General features: G+C 32.9%; 4 protein-coding genes across 4 annotated transcripts; 3 read left to right on the forward strand and 1 right to left on the reverse strand.

Annotated features, from left to right (window-relative positions):
- The first annotated feature begins 345 nt into the window (after nt 1-345).
- On the forward strand, nt 346-912 carry LOC135956790 (protein nemuri-like). Its single transcript, XM_065507365.1, has one exon. It carries the CDS (start codon nt 346-348, stop codon nt 910-912), a length of 567 nt encoding a protein of 188 aa, XP_065363437.1.
- A 3,874-nt stretch (nt 913-4,786) lies between these two features.
- On the forward strand, nt 4,787-5,347 carry LOC135956792 (glutamic acid-rich protein-like). Its single transcript, XM_065507366.1, has one exon. It carries the CDS (start codon nt 4,787-4,789, stop codon nt 5,345-5,347), a length of 561 nt encoding a protein of 186 aa, XP_065363438.1.
- Nucleotides 5,348-9,023: 3,676 nt separating this feature from the next.
- On the forward strand, nt 9,024-9,608 carry LOC135956795 (protein nemuri-like). Its single transcript, XM_065507383.1, has one exon. It carries the CDS (start codon nt 9,024-9,026, stop codon nt 9,606-9,608), a length of 585 nt encoding a protein of 194 aa, XP_065363455.1.
- A 1,484-nt stretch (nt 9,609-11,092) lies between these two features.
- On the reverse strand, nt 11,093-14,975 carry iav (transient receptor potential cation channel subfamily V iav). Its single transcript, XM_065509684.1, has 9 exons — nt 14,837-14,975; nt 14,067-14,758; nt 13,778-14,003; nt 13,315-13,721; nt 13,099-13,250; nt 12,820-13,036; nt 11,622-12,755; nt 11,327-11,556; nt 11,093-11,258 (listed from the first exon to the last, which is right to left on the reverse strand). Exons 1-9 carry the CDS (start codon nt 14,973-14,975, stop codon nt 11,093-11,095), a joined length of 3,363 nt encoding a protein of 1,120 aa, XP_065365756.1.
- Between the last annotated feature and the right edge of the window lie 1,856 nt (nt 14,976-16,831).

Consider the following 16,831-nt stretch of genomic DNA (forward strand, 5'->3'; position numbering starts at 1 on the left):
ATTAGATTATATTTTTTTCATAATTTCAACAACTGTTTCTACATGATACATACTAAACAAATACAACATGCACTCAAATTAAACGCCTGCAACAAATTAATTATGTTGTATTGCAAACAACAAATAAATTTCATATTTTTGGTAGACTTGTACTCAATTTCAAACTCAATATTTACACAATTGTAAAAGACTCTTCTAAATATTACTTTCTATCTTTAAAAATTTTAAACCCAAACTTCCATTCATTATAAATATTCAAAGAATTCGAGTCAAAAGTATCATTCAGCCATTGGTTCTCTAACAATCAATAGCATATCTTTAACTCATAAATTGAAGTTATTCACCATGAAATTATCGTTTACGTTTCTCTTTGCCATCTTGGCATTGCTGTGTGCTGTGCACTACATCTCAGCTGCTACCGTTATTTATGCCGATGATAGTTTTTTGGAAGAACGCTTGGAATACCCAGAAGTTAAGCCTGAAATTAAGCCTAAAGTAAATAAGGCTTTAGCTGAAGAATTGGATAATGAACTTGAAGATGATGATGAAGAAGCTGAATTCTATGATGATCTCGAAGATGATGATGATGAAAATACACAATTGTTTGATGAACCTCAATATGATGATGATGATGACAATACTGAATTGCTTGATGATGATGAAAATGACTTGATGGAAGCTGAAAATGATGACGATGAGGAAAACGCCAATGAATTGGAAGAAATTGATGCTCGTGCTCGTCGTGGTAGACGTAGGAACCGTCGTAATAGGCTTAGGCGTCGCAAGGGTCGTAAGGGACGCAAAGGTCGTAAGGGTCGTAAAGGACGCAAAGGACGCAAGGGCCGTAAAGGTCGCAAGAACCGCAAAAATCGTAACCGCAGAAACCGCAGACGTCGTAATCGTTCCGGTTAAATAAGCACTGCCCTAAATTAATGTTATGAAATGTATTTGAATAAAATTAACTTTATATATAAAAACTTAGTTGTATCATTTCGGATTTAGTAATACAAATATTAAATTTGTAGGCAAAAGGATTGGCAATTGTTCTTTGTTTTTCTCACATTTAATTTCGTAAGGTTCTATTCTATATTTTATTTCTAGAGTAAAGATTTATCCTTCAGTAGGATAAATCTCAGGGTCAGACTTATATGGGATCTCGTGGCAATTAGAAAGGCACTTATGAATCCGCACCTTTTGGTCCATTATCTCCACATTGAGTACTTAAAATATATATATAACTCTTATATAATATAACCGTGTTTTATTAGTTTAATTAAAATCGAATTATACGTTTAAGGCTTGATTCAGAAACATTAACAGAAAATTAATTTTAAAAATTTATATGAAAATCACTGAGACCATAGAGAAAATATACATACATATAGCGGAAACTAAAACTCAAACATAAAAATTACTCAAAATAATCATACATACAATTGTTTTTATTTACATGTAGTTTTTTTACTAATACATTCTCACCACTTAGGTTTTTGGCAACTGAGTTAGGTATTGGAGAAAGTGGAACAAGACCAATACTTATATGGAGGATTTCATGTCAATCCGATATATTTAGTGTTATTTCAAGTTGGTTAAATTGTAAATTTTATTATATACTTTCTACATCAATTTTCTAATCGTCTTTGGATGAACTTAAAAACAAAATTAATCGAATAATATTTTTTAATCGAGGAAATTTTAAAAATTTTCGATCCCTTGAACAATAATCAAGTTATAGACATTTATTTGATTAAAATAAAACTTGAATGATTGATACCGATGGAGAATTTGAGAAATCATATAATTAAATGGATTGGTTTTTTTTGTTGAATCACAATATGGAATAAATAGCACATCGGGAAAATTATCTCCACGCAGATGATGTTGAAATTATCTTTGGTCAATTCGTATTCAAATTTCGTTGATGCAGCGGTAAATTCCCTTCTTTAAAGCATGGTTATTTGTGGGCCTGATATTTACCAACTATCCATTTTTCAATATTTCTCAACTTTGAAGGAAAATAAAAAAGACTATCAATTTCTATATTTTCCATCTTTTCAAAATAAGTTCTTTGATTATTCCTTTACCTAATGCAAAAATTTCCAGCTGCCCGTTCTTGTCCCATTTTTTTGCTAAAGGTAAATCTTTGAAAAAAGACATGGTTTCAAAAATAACATATGACCGTGAAAAACCAACCAACAAATTTTTTTTAAACTTTTCTGGAATAAATAAAATAAACTAATAAAAAAATTTTTAAAAATATTTTATTTTACTTCCCATAAAATTGATTTTTCCACAAATTTCAACTTTGCTAACCCATATCTATCATATGCCTTTTAAATTTTTTGATTATCTCATTTGGTTCAAAAGTTATGATTTTTGCAACGAAAAAAACTCAAATGGCGCCACTGTGCCACGCACTGTGGCTCATATTTAAATTTCATCAGCCAAAAGTCCAACCTTTTGTTAACAGCGATTTCAAAAATTTTAATGCCATTCAATAGTAAACACATTGAAACTAAGGTAGCCAACATAAAGTCAAATATTTTATGTCATTTTATTAAAAAATTTGGTTTTTGAAAATTTTATCAGAAGTAAATTATCATTACTCGCAAACTATTATCGATAATTGGATGATTTTTTTTGTTATGTTGGCAAGAAATAGTCTTTAGGAACTGGTATGATTTGATAACACCTGCTGTGTTATTAAATTTTTTCACAGGTACTATAATTTAGTGAAATTTTGAATTTCATTGGAATAAAAGTGCTTACGGTCAAAAGGGGTTAAACAAATTTTACTACCAGGAGAAAGGCCCATATACACTTGTTGACCTGAAAATTTGAAATTACTCCCAAATTTGTTTTCTATTTTAATTTTACCTGTTCATATGACTGGCGCAAAGTACAAGTCGCAATTTTGAAGATATTCCGATAAAATTTGGTACATAAATTTTTTTAGGTCCGAGGACAAAGCCTATTGAAAGTGACTGAAATCGGTCGATTATTTCATATAGCACCCATACAAATGTTCTCCCGAAATTATACTTTATCGATCGTAAATGGTTAATTTATATAGGTATCTACACAAATTTTGATCTAAATAAGTTTTATATAAACTGTATTAATGTCACCTAATTTAATGATGATCGGTACATAATTAGTAATAGCTCCCATATAATGCCCGCTTCCAAAAATCACTTTAACGAGCATAAAAATGTAGGTATAAACACAAAGTTCTACACAAATATATTCCATATAGACATAAATCACACGACCTAATTTCATGCCGATCAGTCCATAATTAGTCATAGCTCCGGTATAAGACCCGCTTCCGAAAATCACTTTAACGAGCATAAATCTCTTAAAAATGTTGATATAAACACAAAATTCAACAGAATACCTTCCATATAGACATAAATCACACGACCTAATTCCATGGCGATCGGTTCATAATTAGTCATAGCTCTCATATAATGCCCTCTTCCGAAAATCTCTTTAACGAGCATAAATCTCTTAAAAATTTTGATATAAACACAAAATTAAACAGAAATAACTTCCATATAGACATAAATAAAACGACCTAATTTCATGGTGATCGGTCCTTAATTAGTCATAGCTCCCATATAATGCCCTCTTCCGAAAATCATTCACGAAAATAAATTATAGTGTAGGGTATTATATGGTCGAGCTTGACCGAACATACTTCCTTACTTGTTTTTATCTGAAAAAAAAAATCCGCTTTTTCATACTAAATGCTATAAAAAATTAATTAAATTGCTCAAAACTGCTGAACCGATTTTAATGAAATTAAAACTGGAGAAAAAATCAAGTTATATATTGATTTTTTTCATTCCGTTTGTAACATATCATATATTTGTCGCAGACCCAAATTAGTATGTATATTCTGGGTCATCAAAAGATTCTAAGACGATATCTAACCAAAAGGTCGCTATAAGGTTTGTTTTGTATTGAAAATGAACAATATCGGTCCAAGCTTTTAACCAGCCCCCATAAAAATGTCCCCCCGAAATACTGTTTGATCAGTCATAAATAAATTGATTATGCGGCAATCCTGATAAAATTATTCACAAATTAGTTATAAGAACTCTGAAATGTAAAGTATAGCAAAAATCGGGCAACATTTGTCCCTGGTCCCCATATAAGGCTCCTTCAGAAAATGAATTGAACATTCATAATTGTCTTATATTAATTAATATCGTGATGAAATTGGACACAAACAAGTTTTATATCTTTCAGCCAATTTTTGAGAGGATTGGTCCATTATTGATTCTGCCCACCAAATATCCCCTATATCAGAAGATAATGCTAATTACTGACTGATTTCTTGAGTATTCAATACACAAAAGTGCCTACTCAACATGCTATGACATCTAGCTGCAACATCATCTAACACATACATCCAATTTTTTAATATCCACCAAAAACTGGGACATAATTTAAACATCTGTATCCACATGACCGACTTTAAACAACAACCAAATGCCAGAAAATCAAACTTTCACCACAAAACAGATGTTTGGTTGTGAAGAAAAATGTAACCCGCCTACAAATTGTAGTATTTGAGGAGCTTGTAATTTCAACTAAGTACAATATTTACACAAGTAATTTTTAAATCAATATCTAAAGAAAAATTACAAATTTAAATTAAATTTAAATTTGTATAAATATACAAAGAATTTGAAACAAAAGTATTATTCAGCTATTGGTTCTCTAACAATCAATAGCCTTTTGAAATATATCTTATCGGATCTAATTGCAGCTATTCAAAATGAAAATATCATTTACTTTTCTCTTTGCCATTTTGGCATTGTTTTGTGCTGTGCACTACAGCTCCGCTGCTTCAGCTGTTATAGCCGATGAGAGTGCTTTGCAAGAACGCTTGGAAAACCTTGAAGTTGAGCCTCAAGTTAAAGAGGCTTTAGCTGAAGAATTGGATAATGAGCTTGAAGATGATGATGATGAAGCTGAATTCTATGATGATCTCGAAGATGATGATGAAAATACACAATTGTTTGATGAACCTCAATATGATGATGATGACAATACTGAATTGCTTGATGATGATGAAAATGAATTGATGGAAGCTGAAAATGACGATGATGAGGAAAACGCCAATGAATTGGAAGAAATTGATGCTCGTGCTCGTCGTGGCAGACGCAGGAACCGTCGCAACGGTCGTAAGGGTCGCAAATACCGCCGATCTCGTAAAAATCGTAAAAACCGTCGTTCCCGTAAAAACCGCAAAAACAGCAAAAACCGTCGTTCTCGTAGAAATCGCAAAAATCGTAATGCTCGTAGAAACCGCAGACGTCGTAATCGTTCCGGTTAAGAACTCACTGCCTTGAATTAGTTAAATGAATTAATTGTATTTGAATAAAAATAACTTTATATAAAAAAAAACTTAAGTTGTGTTATTTGATAGGAAGTACTTAGCAAAACATCTCCTTGTCTTCAAAATTTGTATCAGATTCTATGCAACATTAGAAAGCGAAATCTCAAGAGATTCTCGTTTCAGCCCTATTAAAGTTTATCGATGGCCATCAATTCAAAATATTCACCACTAAACGCAGAGAAAATTCATGACAACGACTAAGTTTGTCAATTATTCGAGTTTTATTTTAATCGAATAAAAGTTTAAAATATTTTATTATTATGATTGATTATATTTTAAAGAATCCTCGATTATCGAACGATTAACGATTAAAAAATATTATTATTCGAATAATTTAATAAAATATATTTAAAACCAGAAAATTTTTATTAATTTGTTTCTTAACTATGATCAAAAATACAAAATTAATAATAAATAAAAGATGAAAATATTAATAGATGAAAATATTATTACTATATATGAAATAGTTCATTTAATTATTGAAATTCTTTAGATTCCAAAATAATTTTAAATTCGTATTAGGCTTTCAGACAAAATTTAAGGCGATTGCTTAAAATAGATTATAAATTATATCAAAAGCATACCCTCTAACCGACCAATTTTATTTCGAGGTAAAATAATATACCAGGTTATTGTTTGAAAAAAAGAAATACGATGAAATAAAAACAAACAAAAGACAAGTGCACTTTCTTGTTTATCACAATAAGTAAATTGTTTGTCTCTTTACACATATTTTTAATTTAATTTTTAATTTTTATTTCATTTATTTGTAATATTTACCGTTATAACGGGAAAAATAACGAAATAAAGCAGCATTACATACATTTAACATACCCACCTAAAGGCAGCCTTGCCGGTTAGAGGGTTAACCTCTTCCAGGTCTTTAGAAATCTCAAGGTTTTCACCATAGGGTTTCACATAGATACGAGACGTAATTGTCAAAAACCTAAGTCTGTTGTCAAAAACCTATCTCTTGCAACAACAAAATACATGCTATTCAATGTATTTTGTTTTTGTATCAAACATATGATTTGTTGTATTTTTATTTGACAAATCGGAGTGTCTCGTCTCTATGTGTAATTCTCTATGGTTTTCACTCTTAAGTTAAGTTTAATAATGTTCTGATCTTGGTGTGTTAATCCAAATTCGATTGGAAACTGAATAGAGAATGTTATTTCTAATAAAATTTCCAATGTAGCCATCATGAAACAACTTTAAAAACTACTGGTCTTGTTTCTTTAAGATATTTTTTCAAAATTTTATTTTTTTTTAATTTTTACTTGAAAATAAATTTATTCTAGAATTCAATTAATAGAACAATAGTTGAACATTTTTTTATTCCAAATAGAAAAATATCTTTCATTCGAATAAAAAATATAGTTCATCTTACATTATTTGAATGGCAACCCCAGCTACGACATGATTACGCCAACTAACGAATGATCGTCGCCAACGACTTTACGGTTAAATACATTTTATTTGAATAACAGCAATTCTTTGTTTCATATTTTTAATTAATAATAAATATTGTGGCTACAAAGATAATATAGACATGATATAATATTATGACCGAGCTGATCATAATATGGTTGGGCTAAACCATAATATAATTTTGTTGTTACAGTTATGTTTTTAAACAGAAATATTATGTTTATAAATAAAAATATAATTGAACACAATCATATTTTGGTTGTACTATTGGCTGTATGATTAAAAAATGCGGGATTTACAATAGATGGCGTATCTTTTGAACGCGGTACTTGATTTCAATAACTTATATGTCATTTTGAAAGGTACATATCTGTCATTTATTCTCACTTAGTTACATCAAAGTTTTCTTAGTTTCGAAAATGTCGAATTATGTACCAACAAACAGTCATGTGCGGGAAGTTTTGCTATACTGCTTTAATTTGAAAAAAAAAATTGCCGGTGAAGCACACCGATTACTCACCAAAGCTTATGGCGAATGTTTCAACGTGAGAAAAAATATAGTTGGGCATGGTTACTGTAACCATTTCAATATTGTTACAAGTTTAACAATATTATAGTCACAGTAACCATTTACATGATTGTGGTAACCATAATATGATTGACTTACGATTCACATGATTGTGTCAACCATGTATATGGTTACAGTAAACATATATATGTTTGTGACAACCATTCATATGATGAAGGAATTATCATATTATGGTGCTCTCGGCTTAAGGCTTATCATAATCTGAGACCAACATATTATGATAAAATTATTCATCATAAATATGGTTGCCACAAACATATATTTGTTTACTGTAACCATATATATGGTTGATACAATCATGTGAATCGTAAATTAACCATATTATGGTTACCACAATCATGTAAATGGTTACTGTGACTATAATATTGTTAAAAATCTTGTAACACTATTTAAATGGTTACAGTAACCATGCCCAATTATATTTTTTCTCTGCGAGTGGAGAGATGGTTTGTGAGGTTCACAGTGATGATTTTGACATGGAAGACAAAGATTGCACAGGCCAGCCAAAAAAGTTAAAGACCAAATTTGAGGCATTAATCCATGAAAATTTTTGTAAAATTCAACAAGAGCTAGCAAAATCATTAGAAACTACTGAAACAGCAATTTCAAAAAGTTTGCGAGATTCATTCAAAAGCAGTGAAATTGGGTACCATATGAATTGAAGCCCAGAGAGCTTGAAAGACGATTTTGCATGCCCGATGAATTACTTCGATGGAAAATGGATCCATTGCGATAACCCAAACCGTAAGAGATAGTATGTGAAGCCTGGCCAATCAGCCGTTATGCCATCATGAAAACGCTCGGCCACATGTTACAATACCTGTTAAAAAGTATTTAGAATTAAGTGGTTGGGAAGTTTTGCCTCACCACCTTTATAGTCCAGACCATGCTCGTCCGACTACTATTTGTTTCGATCGATGCAGAACAATCTCTCTGGGAAACACTTCACTTTGGAACAGAGTATCCGATATTGGCTTTATTCGTTATTGGCCTAATAATATTCAGCCTAATTCAAAACAAACCGAAACTCTTTTAATATATTATTAAATATAAATATTCCAATTTTGAAATTTTAAACTTTCTGTAAAAAACGGAAACAGCATTCAAGGAAGGTATAACAATTAAAATAAAATGAAAGTTTTAGTGATAAGCTTATCACTATAGAAAGTTTAGTGGAATTGAACTCGAAGTCCAAACTATACTTATCATCTAACTGCATCAACATTAAAGTAGTATTGGTTTATAATTGCCTAACATTATATAACCGATTTACTAATATGCACCAAATACTGTAAACATATGTATTCAAATGACAGCGATAAAATGCAGCACCAAACCATTTGTTTTGTTCTGCAGACAACGCATAACCCATCTAAAAGTTATTGTCTTTGATGGGCTTGTAATTTCGACTTCAATATTTACACAAGTGTTCTGTTTTCTCATTCACCCAAAAGTTTCCAATTAGAAATGAAAAACATAAATTTGGTATAAATATTCCAAGAATTTAAGAACATATTATCATTTAGCTATTGGATCTTTAACAATCAATAACATTTTGAGATATTCTTGTCTAAGGAATTCAAATAATTCAAAATGAAAATTTCATTTACTTTCCTCTTTGCCATTTTGGCATTGTTTTGCGCTGTACACTACAGCTCCGCAGCATCTGTGGCTATTGCCAATAAGAATGCTTTACAAGAACGCTTGAAAAGCAATGAAGTTAATACTTCAGCTGAAGAGTTTGATAATGAGGATGAATCTCAAAACAAATTATTGGAACCTGAAGATGATGATGATGAAGAAACTGAGTTACTTGATGAACTTGAAGATGATGATGAAAATACAGAATTGTTTGATGAACCTCAAGATGATGATGATGACAATACGGAATTAATTGATGATGACGATAATGAATTAATGGAAGCTGAAAATGATGATGATGAGGAAAACACCAATGAATTGGAAGAAATTGATGCTCGTGCTCGTCGCGGTAGACGTAGGAATCGTCGCAATAAGCTCAGGCGCCGCAAGGGTCGTAAGGGACGCAAAGGCCGTAAGGGACGCAAAGGCCGTAAGGGACGTAAAGGTCGCAAGGGACGTAAAGGTCGCAAGGGCCGCAAAGGTCGCAAGAACCGTAGAAATCGTCGCTCTCGCAGACGTCGCAATCGTTCCGGTTAAAAACATACTCGCTTAAATTATTATAACACAGTACAACACATGATTTTGGGACTCAATTCTGACAATTGCACGTGAAAGTAGCCCCAAAAATAAGAACTTCTGCATCATTAGTTTTGTCAAGTTGGCTGCCGTAATAATTTAATGACCATACGAATTTTTTTTTCTCAAGGTGGATTTTTATAACTTTTTCTATATTTTAGCACGGTTATATCTCGTATACCGTACGGAATATCTCTTTTGTGGCTGAAGCAATGTTGTAGATATTGTATAGTAGAAAAAAAGTACCGAACATACCTACCCGAAAAAGGTGCACCCAGTGCCTTAAAAATCGCAAAAATGCCCATTTTTTAATTTTTTTAACCAATTTTTCACCTTTTTTGCTCAATAACTGGATTACAAATCCAATTATGGACCGATCACCATGAAATTAGGTCGTGTGATTTGTGTCTATATGAAAGTTATTTATCATGAATTTTGTATGTATACCATCATTTTTATAAGATTTATTCACTTTAAAGTGATTTTCGGAAGCGGGTCTTATATGGGAGCTATGAATAATTATGGACCGATCATAATAAAATTTTTTGACATGAATTTTATATATATAAAACTTATTTTGAGCGAAATTTGTGTAGATACATATATAAATTAAACATTTATGACCGATAAAGTCCAATTTCGGGAGGGCATTTGTATGGGGGCTAGGTGAAATCATGAACCGATTTCAGACAATTTCAACAGGCTTCGTCCTTGGGCCGAACAAATTATATGTATCAAATTTTTTTTATGATCGGTCCATAATTAGTCATAGCTCCCATATAAGACCCGCTTCCGAAAATCACTTTAAAGTGAATAAATCTGTTAAAAATTATGGTATACATACAAAATTCATGATAAATAACTTTCAAATAGACACAAATCACACGACCTAATTTCATGGTGATCGGTCCATAATTGGATTTGTAATCCAGTTATTGAGCAAAAAAGGTGAAAAATTGGTTAAAAAAATTTAAAAAATGGGCATTTTTGCGATTTTTAAGGCACTGGGTGCACCTTTTTCGGATAGGTATGTTCGGTACTTTTTTTCTACTATTCAATATCTACAACTTTGCTTCAGCCACAAAAGAGATATTCCGTACGGTATACGAGATATAACCGTGCTAAAATATAGAAAAAGTTATAAAAATCCACCTTGAGAAAAAAAAATTCGTATGGTCATTAAATTATTACGGCAGCCAACTTGACAAAACTAATGATGCAGAAGTTCTTATTCTTGGGGCTACTTTCACGTGCAATTGTCAGAATTGAGTCCCAAAGCAATGAACTGAAAAATGTTGTACTGTGTAATGAAACATATTTGAATAAAATTAACTTTATATAAAAAACATAAATTGTATCATTTCAAATTCGGTTATATTTTCTACTAATATTTTATTCATAATATGTACAGCCACTAGTTGGTCGACTTTTAAAATAACCTTCATTTATTTTTTAGCTAAAATTTTATTAATATTCTGCAATTCTCTGGTACTCCAAGGTTCCAAGGGATCTGGTGGTGACATGACTTCCTCATCTCTGTTCTTTTTCATTGGAGCTGAACGACCGCGATGATAATAATCAGTATTTTCTCCCTGGTATTCTGGCGACACCCTGAAATATATTATACACAGTTCGTAAATAAACTTCTTCATTGTTTTCTATATTATTTCGATATTAACTTGTTTTTACGACGAATTCTAGCGCTTTTTGCTCGTTTGGCGGCATCATCCTGTTGATACTGACGTTTACGCAAATGAAACTGTTTCATAGTGGCATGTACCTCCTCCACTGTGGGCATGTCATCATGAGTTTCTGGAGAATCATCATCATTACCAGTTTCAGTTTCCACTTCGGGCTCTTGTTCCACAGTTAAAACATGCTCCGCCAAGGCTTCTTGGAAATCAAAATTCTTTAAAAATGTTTAAAGTTGTCAGAAGAATTTAGTTAATATGAAATTAGTTTTAAATAAATTACCGGTATGCTGTCCTCCTCTTCAGGGCGTATTTTGTCCCATACTGAAGTTATCAAATTATCACCACTGTCCCCTAGAGTTCCTTTTGCTATGGGAGCTTTGAAGAGAGCATTCCTGGTCCTTCGGGCTAAAGACAGTTTTCCCAGTATGGGTCCTCCACCATCACTATCTTCCGTTTCTACCTCAGCAACCAATTTCAAAAATTCCTGCAACTTTTTGGGATCCACCATATCTTTGGGATCCTGGAAAAGTGTTGTCAAGTTACCAGCCAGAGGTATGGCCATGGTATCCGTTGTCACATCAGGTACAATTGTTGGTTCTGGTTGTTTCTGCAAATTTACATCTTTCAAGCTGGTGGCTTCTATTACAGTTTTTGGTTTTGTCTCTTGGGTTTTCAAAGTCTGTTTAACCAATTCAAAAGCTCTATTGGCCAGCTCCTTGAGGGCGGCATAAAATTGAGGATCATGTATCTCTGGAGGTTCATCAGCTTTTAGCACTAGTTCTCTAAAAGGATCTGGTGCTGGAACATTCGTTGTAGTAGCGGATCTAAAAGTTGTACCCGAACTTGTACTAGGATCAGTGGCGAAATTTAACATATCCATGGCGCTAGTTATATTTGACTGCCCAGTTGCATTGACCGGATTCAGATTGTAAGGATCTTTAAGTTTTTGTTTAGCAATCTTTATGGGACTTGATATGGAGGCTCTACCCCACATCAAACGTCTCATTTCTTCTCCCGTCATGCCACGTTTCTTTAAGGCTGTCAAGGTTACTCTTCCCACTCGCTTCCAATTAGAGACGGCTCCCTTGCGTTGCTTAGCACGAGTTTTACTTTTGCTCTTGATAACCATTACACCTCTTACCTCGAAACCGGAATCATCCGAGGGTCCCAAAGGTATGGAATATGCCTCCAAATAACTCTTGGCATCGGCCTGGGGTACTGCTCGTTCTAATGTAACCACAATCTTGGCCCATTGTTTCATCCATTCCTTTTCCGACTGTTCGATAACATGGGCATAGGTATTACCCATCATGGCAATTAACATATTAAGCAATAGTATGGGCACAAATATCATAAACATAACGAAAACCGTTTTGGAAAGATTCGGATAAGTTGTTTGATTTAAATCGGGATACTAAAACACACAGATCAAATTCAGGTTACTTAAAGAATATGAAATATTTGCTAATATTTCTCACATTATAATCACCCAAAGTGGTTTGAAACAAAGCCATCCAGGTGCTGGGAAATGTATTAAACATGGTGGTCTGTAACTGAGGATGACCTTTGTATAGAAAGTAAAAGGCCTGTGAAAAGCCACACAAAACTATGGAATAAATAATGCCAAATGTAAACATGTCACCAGTTATCATGGAATAAATCATGGTAACAAAAGGACCGGTTAAACGAACAGCTCTGCAAAATAATCATAAAATATGAAAAGAAAGCTAGATTTTTTTTATTTAAAATCATTTTACCCTGCAAAAAACATCAAGAGAAACCAACTGCCCGGTACAGCAAATATCAATATGGCCTCCTCGGTATCGGTGTCACCCATCAAGCGAAAAGGAATGCAAGACAAAATCATTAAATTTGATATTAGAAATATGGCTTTAGCAGGAGCATGGGACTAGAAATATAAACAATTAAAGATCATACTAATTAAATTTAATTAATCGGTCAATATCATTTACCAATTGCTTAAGAAAAGCCGAAAGACCTTGATTTTTTATTTCATCTCCTTGTTGAAATATAAGAAAACTTAGAACTCCTGTAATGGTGCACAACTCTGCACAATAGCGGGCTATAGTTTGTACATCATATTCCTCATCTTCATCTGCTTTATCATTTTGCTTATTTTTTAAATTGCCTACATCTTCACTATCATCCTCATCGTCACCATCATGGGCGGGTCTGAGATAAACCGAAGTAGACAAACACAATAAATGCACCACTAAAATCAATAAACGTTTTAGGAATTGATTTTGGGCAAACGTTTTCCATTTCTCTTCCAGTAGACGTTGTATAATACCACCATCTAACATATCCAAATGTTCCTCCTTGGTACCATTCAATATTATAAATAAAGCCGAATTCCAGTCTAGAAAATAAATTTAATCTAATCGCAACCACGTGAGAAATTACTAATCATCTTACTAGTTCTGCCATCCGGTAAAAGTGTATCCAAAGCATTCAAAGGATAACCGGAGCAGGTGATATTACTATAACGCCAAAATTCCCGGGATGATAGTTCCAACATCTCACGAAAAACCTCTGCTCTACCCAATTTACAGGACAGCGTCAAAGGCGTTAGTCCCGAATCATTAGCTATGCCATTTTTTGCAGGAGTTTTAGGATGTCTCAGAGCATAGCCAAACATATCCTTTACATTTAAAAATAAAGTAGCTTTAAGAGAACTTTTTAAATAGCTAAAATATTCTCTTACCAATTTATCACACACAACCACCATGTGTAAAATCATATTACCGAAAGTATCCTGGGCATCTGGATCAGCGCCATGATCTATTAGTAAATTGTAAACACTCTCATTAGCACAACAGGCCGCCCAGGATAATGGATATTCTCCCATATATGCCAAACCCTCATAATCTGTATTCTTTGCGGGATTGGCTCTTTGCTGATCACGCGGCAAGAAAAAACTTCCTATAGCTCTTTGATTTATATCAGCTCCCGCTTCAATCAAATCCGCCACCAACTCATTATTGCTATAAGCTATGGCCAAGTGCAAAGCACTTGCACCCAAATACTCCTCACCCTCCATAACATCCAGAGCTAGGCGCGGGAATACCCTCAACAATATGCGAGCTAATTTTGTGTGTATCTTCGAATCACATATAATCAGGACATGCAGTAAACTTTCACCCAAGGAGCCACGATATTGCATTTGCCAGCAGGCATTGTGATCTTTCCATTTGCCCAAGGGATCGTGAATGGACAAAGAGGCTTCTATGGGTATGGTAACCTGTGTATGATCGCGATATTTCCACCTTAAGAATTCAGCACGATTAATGACCTGACCTTTGCCATCGTTGTACATAAAGACACCAAATTGTTCGCGTATTAGCTGTTCCACCGCCACCAGGCCGCCAGTGTTAATGGCATCAATGAGGTCGCCACCTTGTGCAAATACAATCAGTTCATTTACATTTTTTTCCTTTTGTAAGAGTTTAGTTTTCTGTACAACTTACTACTAACCTCTTTTAAAATCCGCCAACTTATAAAGCAAACATTTATTAGCCGTGGCCGAGGATTGCGATATAACAGCATCCAATATGGCGCCCGGTTTCATTTCCTGTGGTTTTTTCCTCAAACATTTTTTTAAAAAGAATTTCATATCTCCGTTGAAATAACAATGCTTCTTTGCCGATTTTATGCCTTTATACAAATGATTTATATAATCATTGTTTAATCGATATTTTAGTAGAACTTTTTAAAGTTTATTGTTGTGATAGTGATTTCCCTGGTTACAGTTATTTGCTTGCGAAAGAGGGTTTGAATTTTTGCTGTGTTTGTTGCAGCATTTTCCAAATGTTTGTTAAAGTCTATGAAAACTCTTTTAAATAAAAATATACATCTATACGAGCCTTTAATGTGTCAATTTTTGTGTTGTACTTTTCTCAAATTGAAGGCTGCAAATTAGGGTTGTCATTCGAATAAAAATTATTCGAATAAACGAGAACATATATATTTTTTATTCTAATTAATAACATTTTTGATTTTAAAATAAAAAAATTTTTGATCAATAACACTATGCACGAAATTGACACTTTTTTCTGTCAAGAGGGGCACCCAGCGGCTTAAACTAATTCGGGTACGCTGAATTCAGTGGTGCTAACCATTTTTTTTAGGTTAGCTCGTATTTTCGAGATATACAGTTATTTCGAAAATGGAGGAGGTTGCACAACATATATTCGCGTAACTCAAAAACAGTTTAGTTTATTGAATAAACTGAAAAAAACGAAATTCCGCAACGAAATTACCTTCAAGTAAAGCTTAACATGTTTATAATCTTCGCAGTCGTTTTAGAAATATAAATTTTTTTTTGGCAAAAAAAATAATTTTTTAGAAAAATTTCGAAATTTTTAGCTTTTAAAACGGCATTAAAAATTTACACATTTAGAAAACGAAGTTCCAAATAAAATAAGCTCTAAATAATTAAATTCTGTCCACAACTTTTAATTTTATCAAAAAAAAATACAAATATCCCCTAATATTTTATCAAAATACATAACTCATAGTAATTAGCTACATCGTGCAGTGCACAGTGGTATAGACAAAAAAGAGGGAAATAAATCTAAACCCTTAGTCGATTTGAATGAAATTTGACATGTGCAAAGAAGAAGTGTTAACGAGTTTAAGGTTTGAATTTTGACCGCATGAGTCTACCAGAGGTGCAGCCAGAGGTCCCCAAAGTAGGACTCGGGTATGATAAATTTTTAAAACAATCCTCTTTCTTCGTTTGTGTTCCGATTTCAAAAAGCTTACACACATAGAATCTCCTCATCGACCACTACAAAAAACCTCATCGTGGCTATCAACTATCTCTTATAGCTTAGGAGATATTCGCATTTTAAAATTAAATTATCAACATTTTTACCCACCATACTCCAGTTTTTTGATAACAGCGGGTCCAAGTATTTCTCAATTTGCTAATGTTTTTCTTTTATTGAACTAAGTACAAATGTATATGTCAAACAAAAAAAGAATTGTTTACAAATCGTGACTGACTCCAAAGTTATATGCATTTGAATTTAAAAATTAAGAGCGTATATTCATTTTCCAATTTTTAATGCCGTTTTAAAAACCAAAAATTTCGAAATTTTTCTAAAAAAAATGTATTTTTCTAAAATGACTGCGACGATTAAAAACATGTCAAGCCTTACTTAAAGGTAATTTTGTTGCGAAATTTCGTTTTTTTCAGTTTGTTTAATAAAATAAACCGTTTTTGAGTTACGCGAATATATTTCTGCAACCTCCTCCATTTTCGAAATAACGGTATATCTCGAAAATACGAGCTAACCTAAAATAATGGTTAGCTCCACTGAATTCAGCGTAACCGAATTAGCTTAACCCACCGGGTGCCCCGCTTGACAGTTTTTTCAACTAGCACAGTGTAATTGTCGATTCATCGAATACACGAATAAAGTTGTTTAAATAAGTAAAAATTTGGTGAGCAATATCTCAACGAAA

This window comes from Calliphora vicina, chromosome 4, assembly GCF_958450345.1.
Source record: "Calliphora vicina chromosome 4, idCalVici1.1, whole genome shotgun sequence".
Classification (NCBI taxonomy): Eukaryota; Metazoa; Arthropoda; class Insecta; order Diptera; family Calliphoridae; genus Calliphora; species Calliphora vicina.

Excerpts from the sequence above, each read along its gene's own strand:
- LOC135956795 (XM_065507383.1), top strand. The coding sequence starts at position 9,024 with ATGAAAATTTCATTTACTTTCCTCTTTGCCATTTTGGCATTGTTTTGC.
- LOC135956792 (XM_065507366.1), top strand. The coding sequence starts at position 4,787 with ATGAAAATATCATTTACTTTTCTCTTTGCCATTTTGGCATTGTTTTGT.
- LOC135956790 (XM_065507365.1), top strand. The coding sequence starts at position 346 with ATGAAATTATCGTTTACGTTTCTCTTTGCCATCTTGGCATTGCTGTGT.
- iav (XM_065509684.1), bottom strand. The coding sequence starts at position 14,975 with ATGAAATTCTTTTTAAAAAAATGTTTGAGGAAAAAACCACAGGAAATG. Across the intron at positions 13,722-13,777 it reads TTTACCGGATGGCAGAACTA|ACTGGAATTCGGCTTTATTT; the intron begins GTAAGATGATTA and ends TTTATTTTCTAG. Across the intron at positions 11,557-11,621 it reads AAGAGGAGGACAGCATACCG|AATTTTGATTTCCAAGAAGC; the intron begins GTAATTTATTTA and ends ACATTTTTAAAG.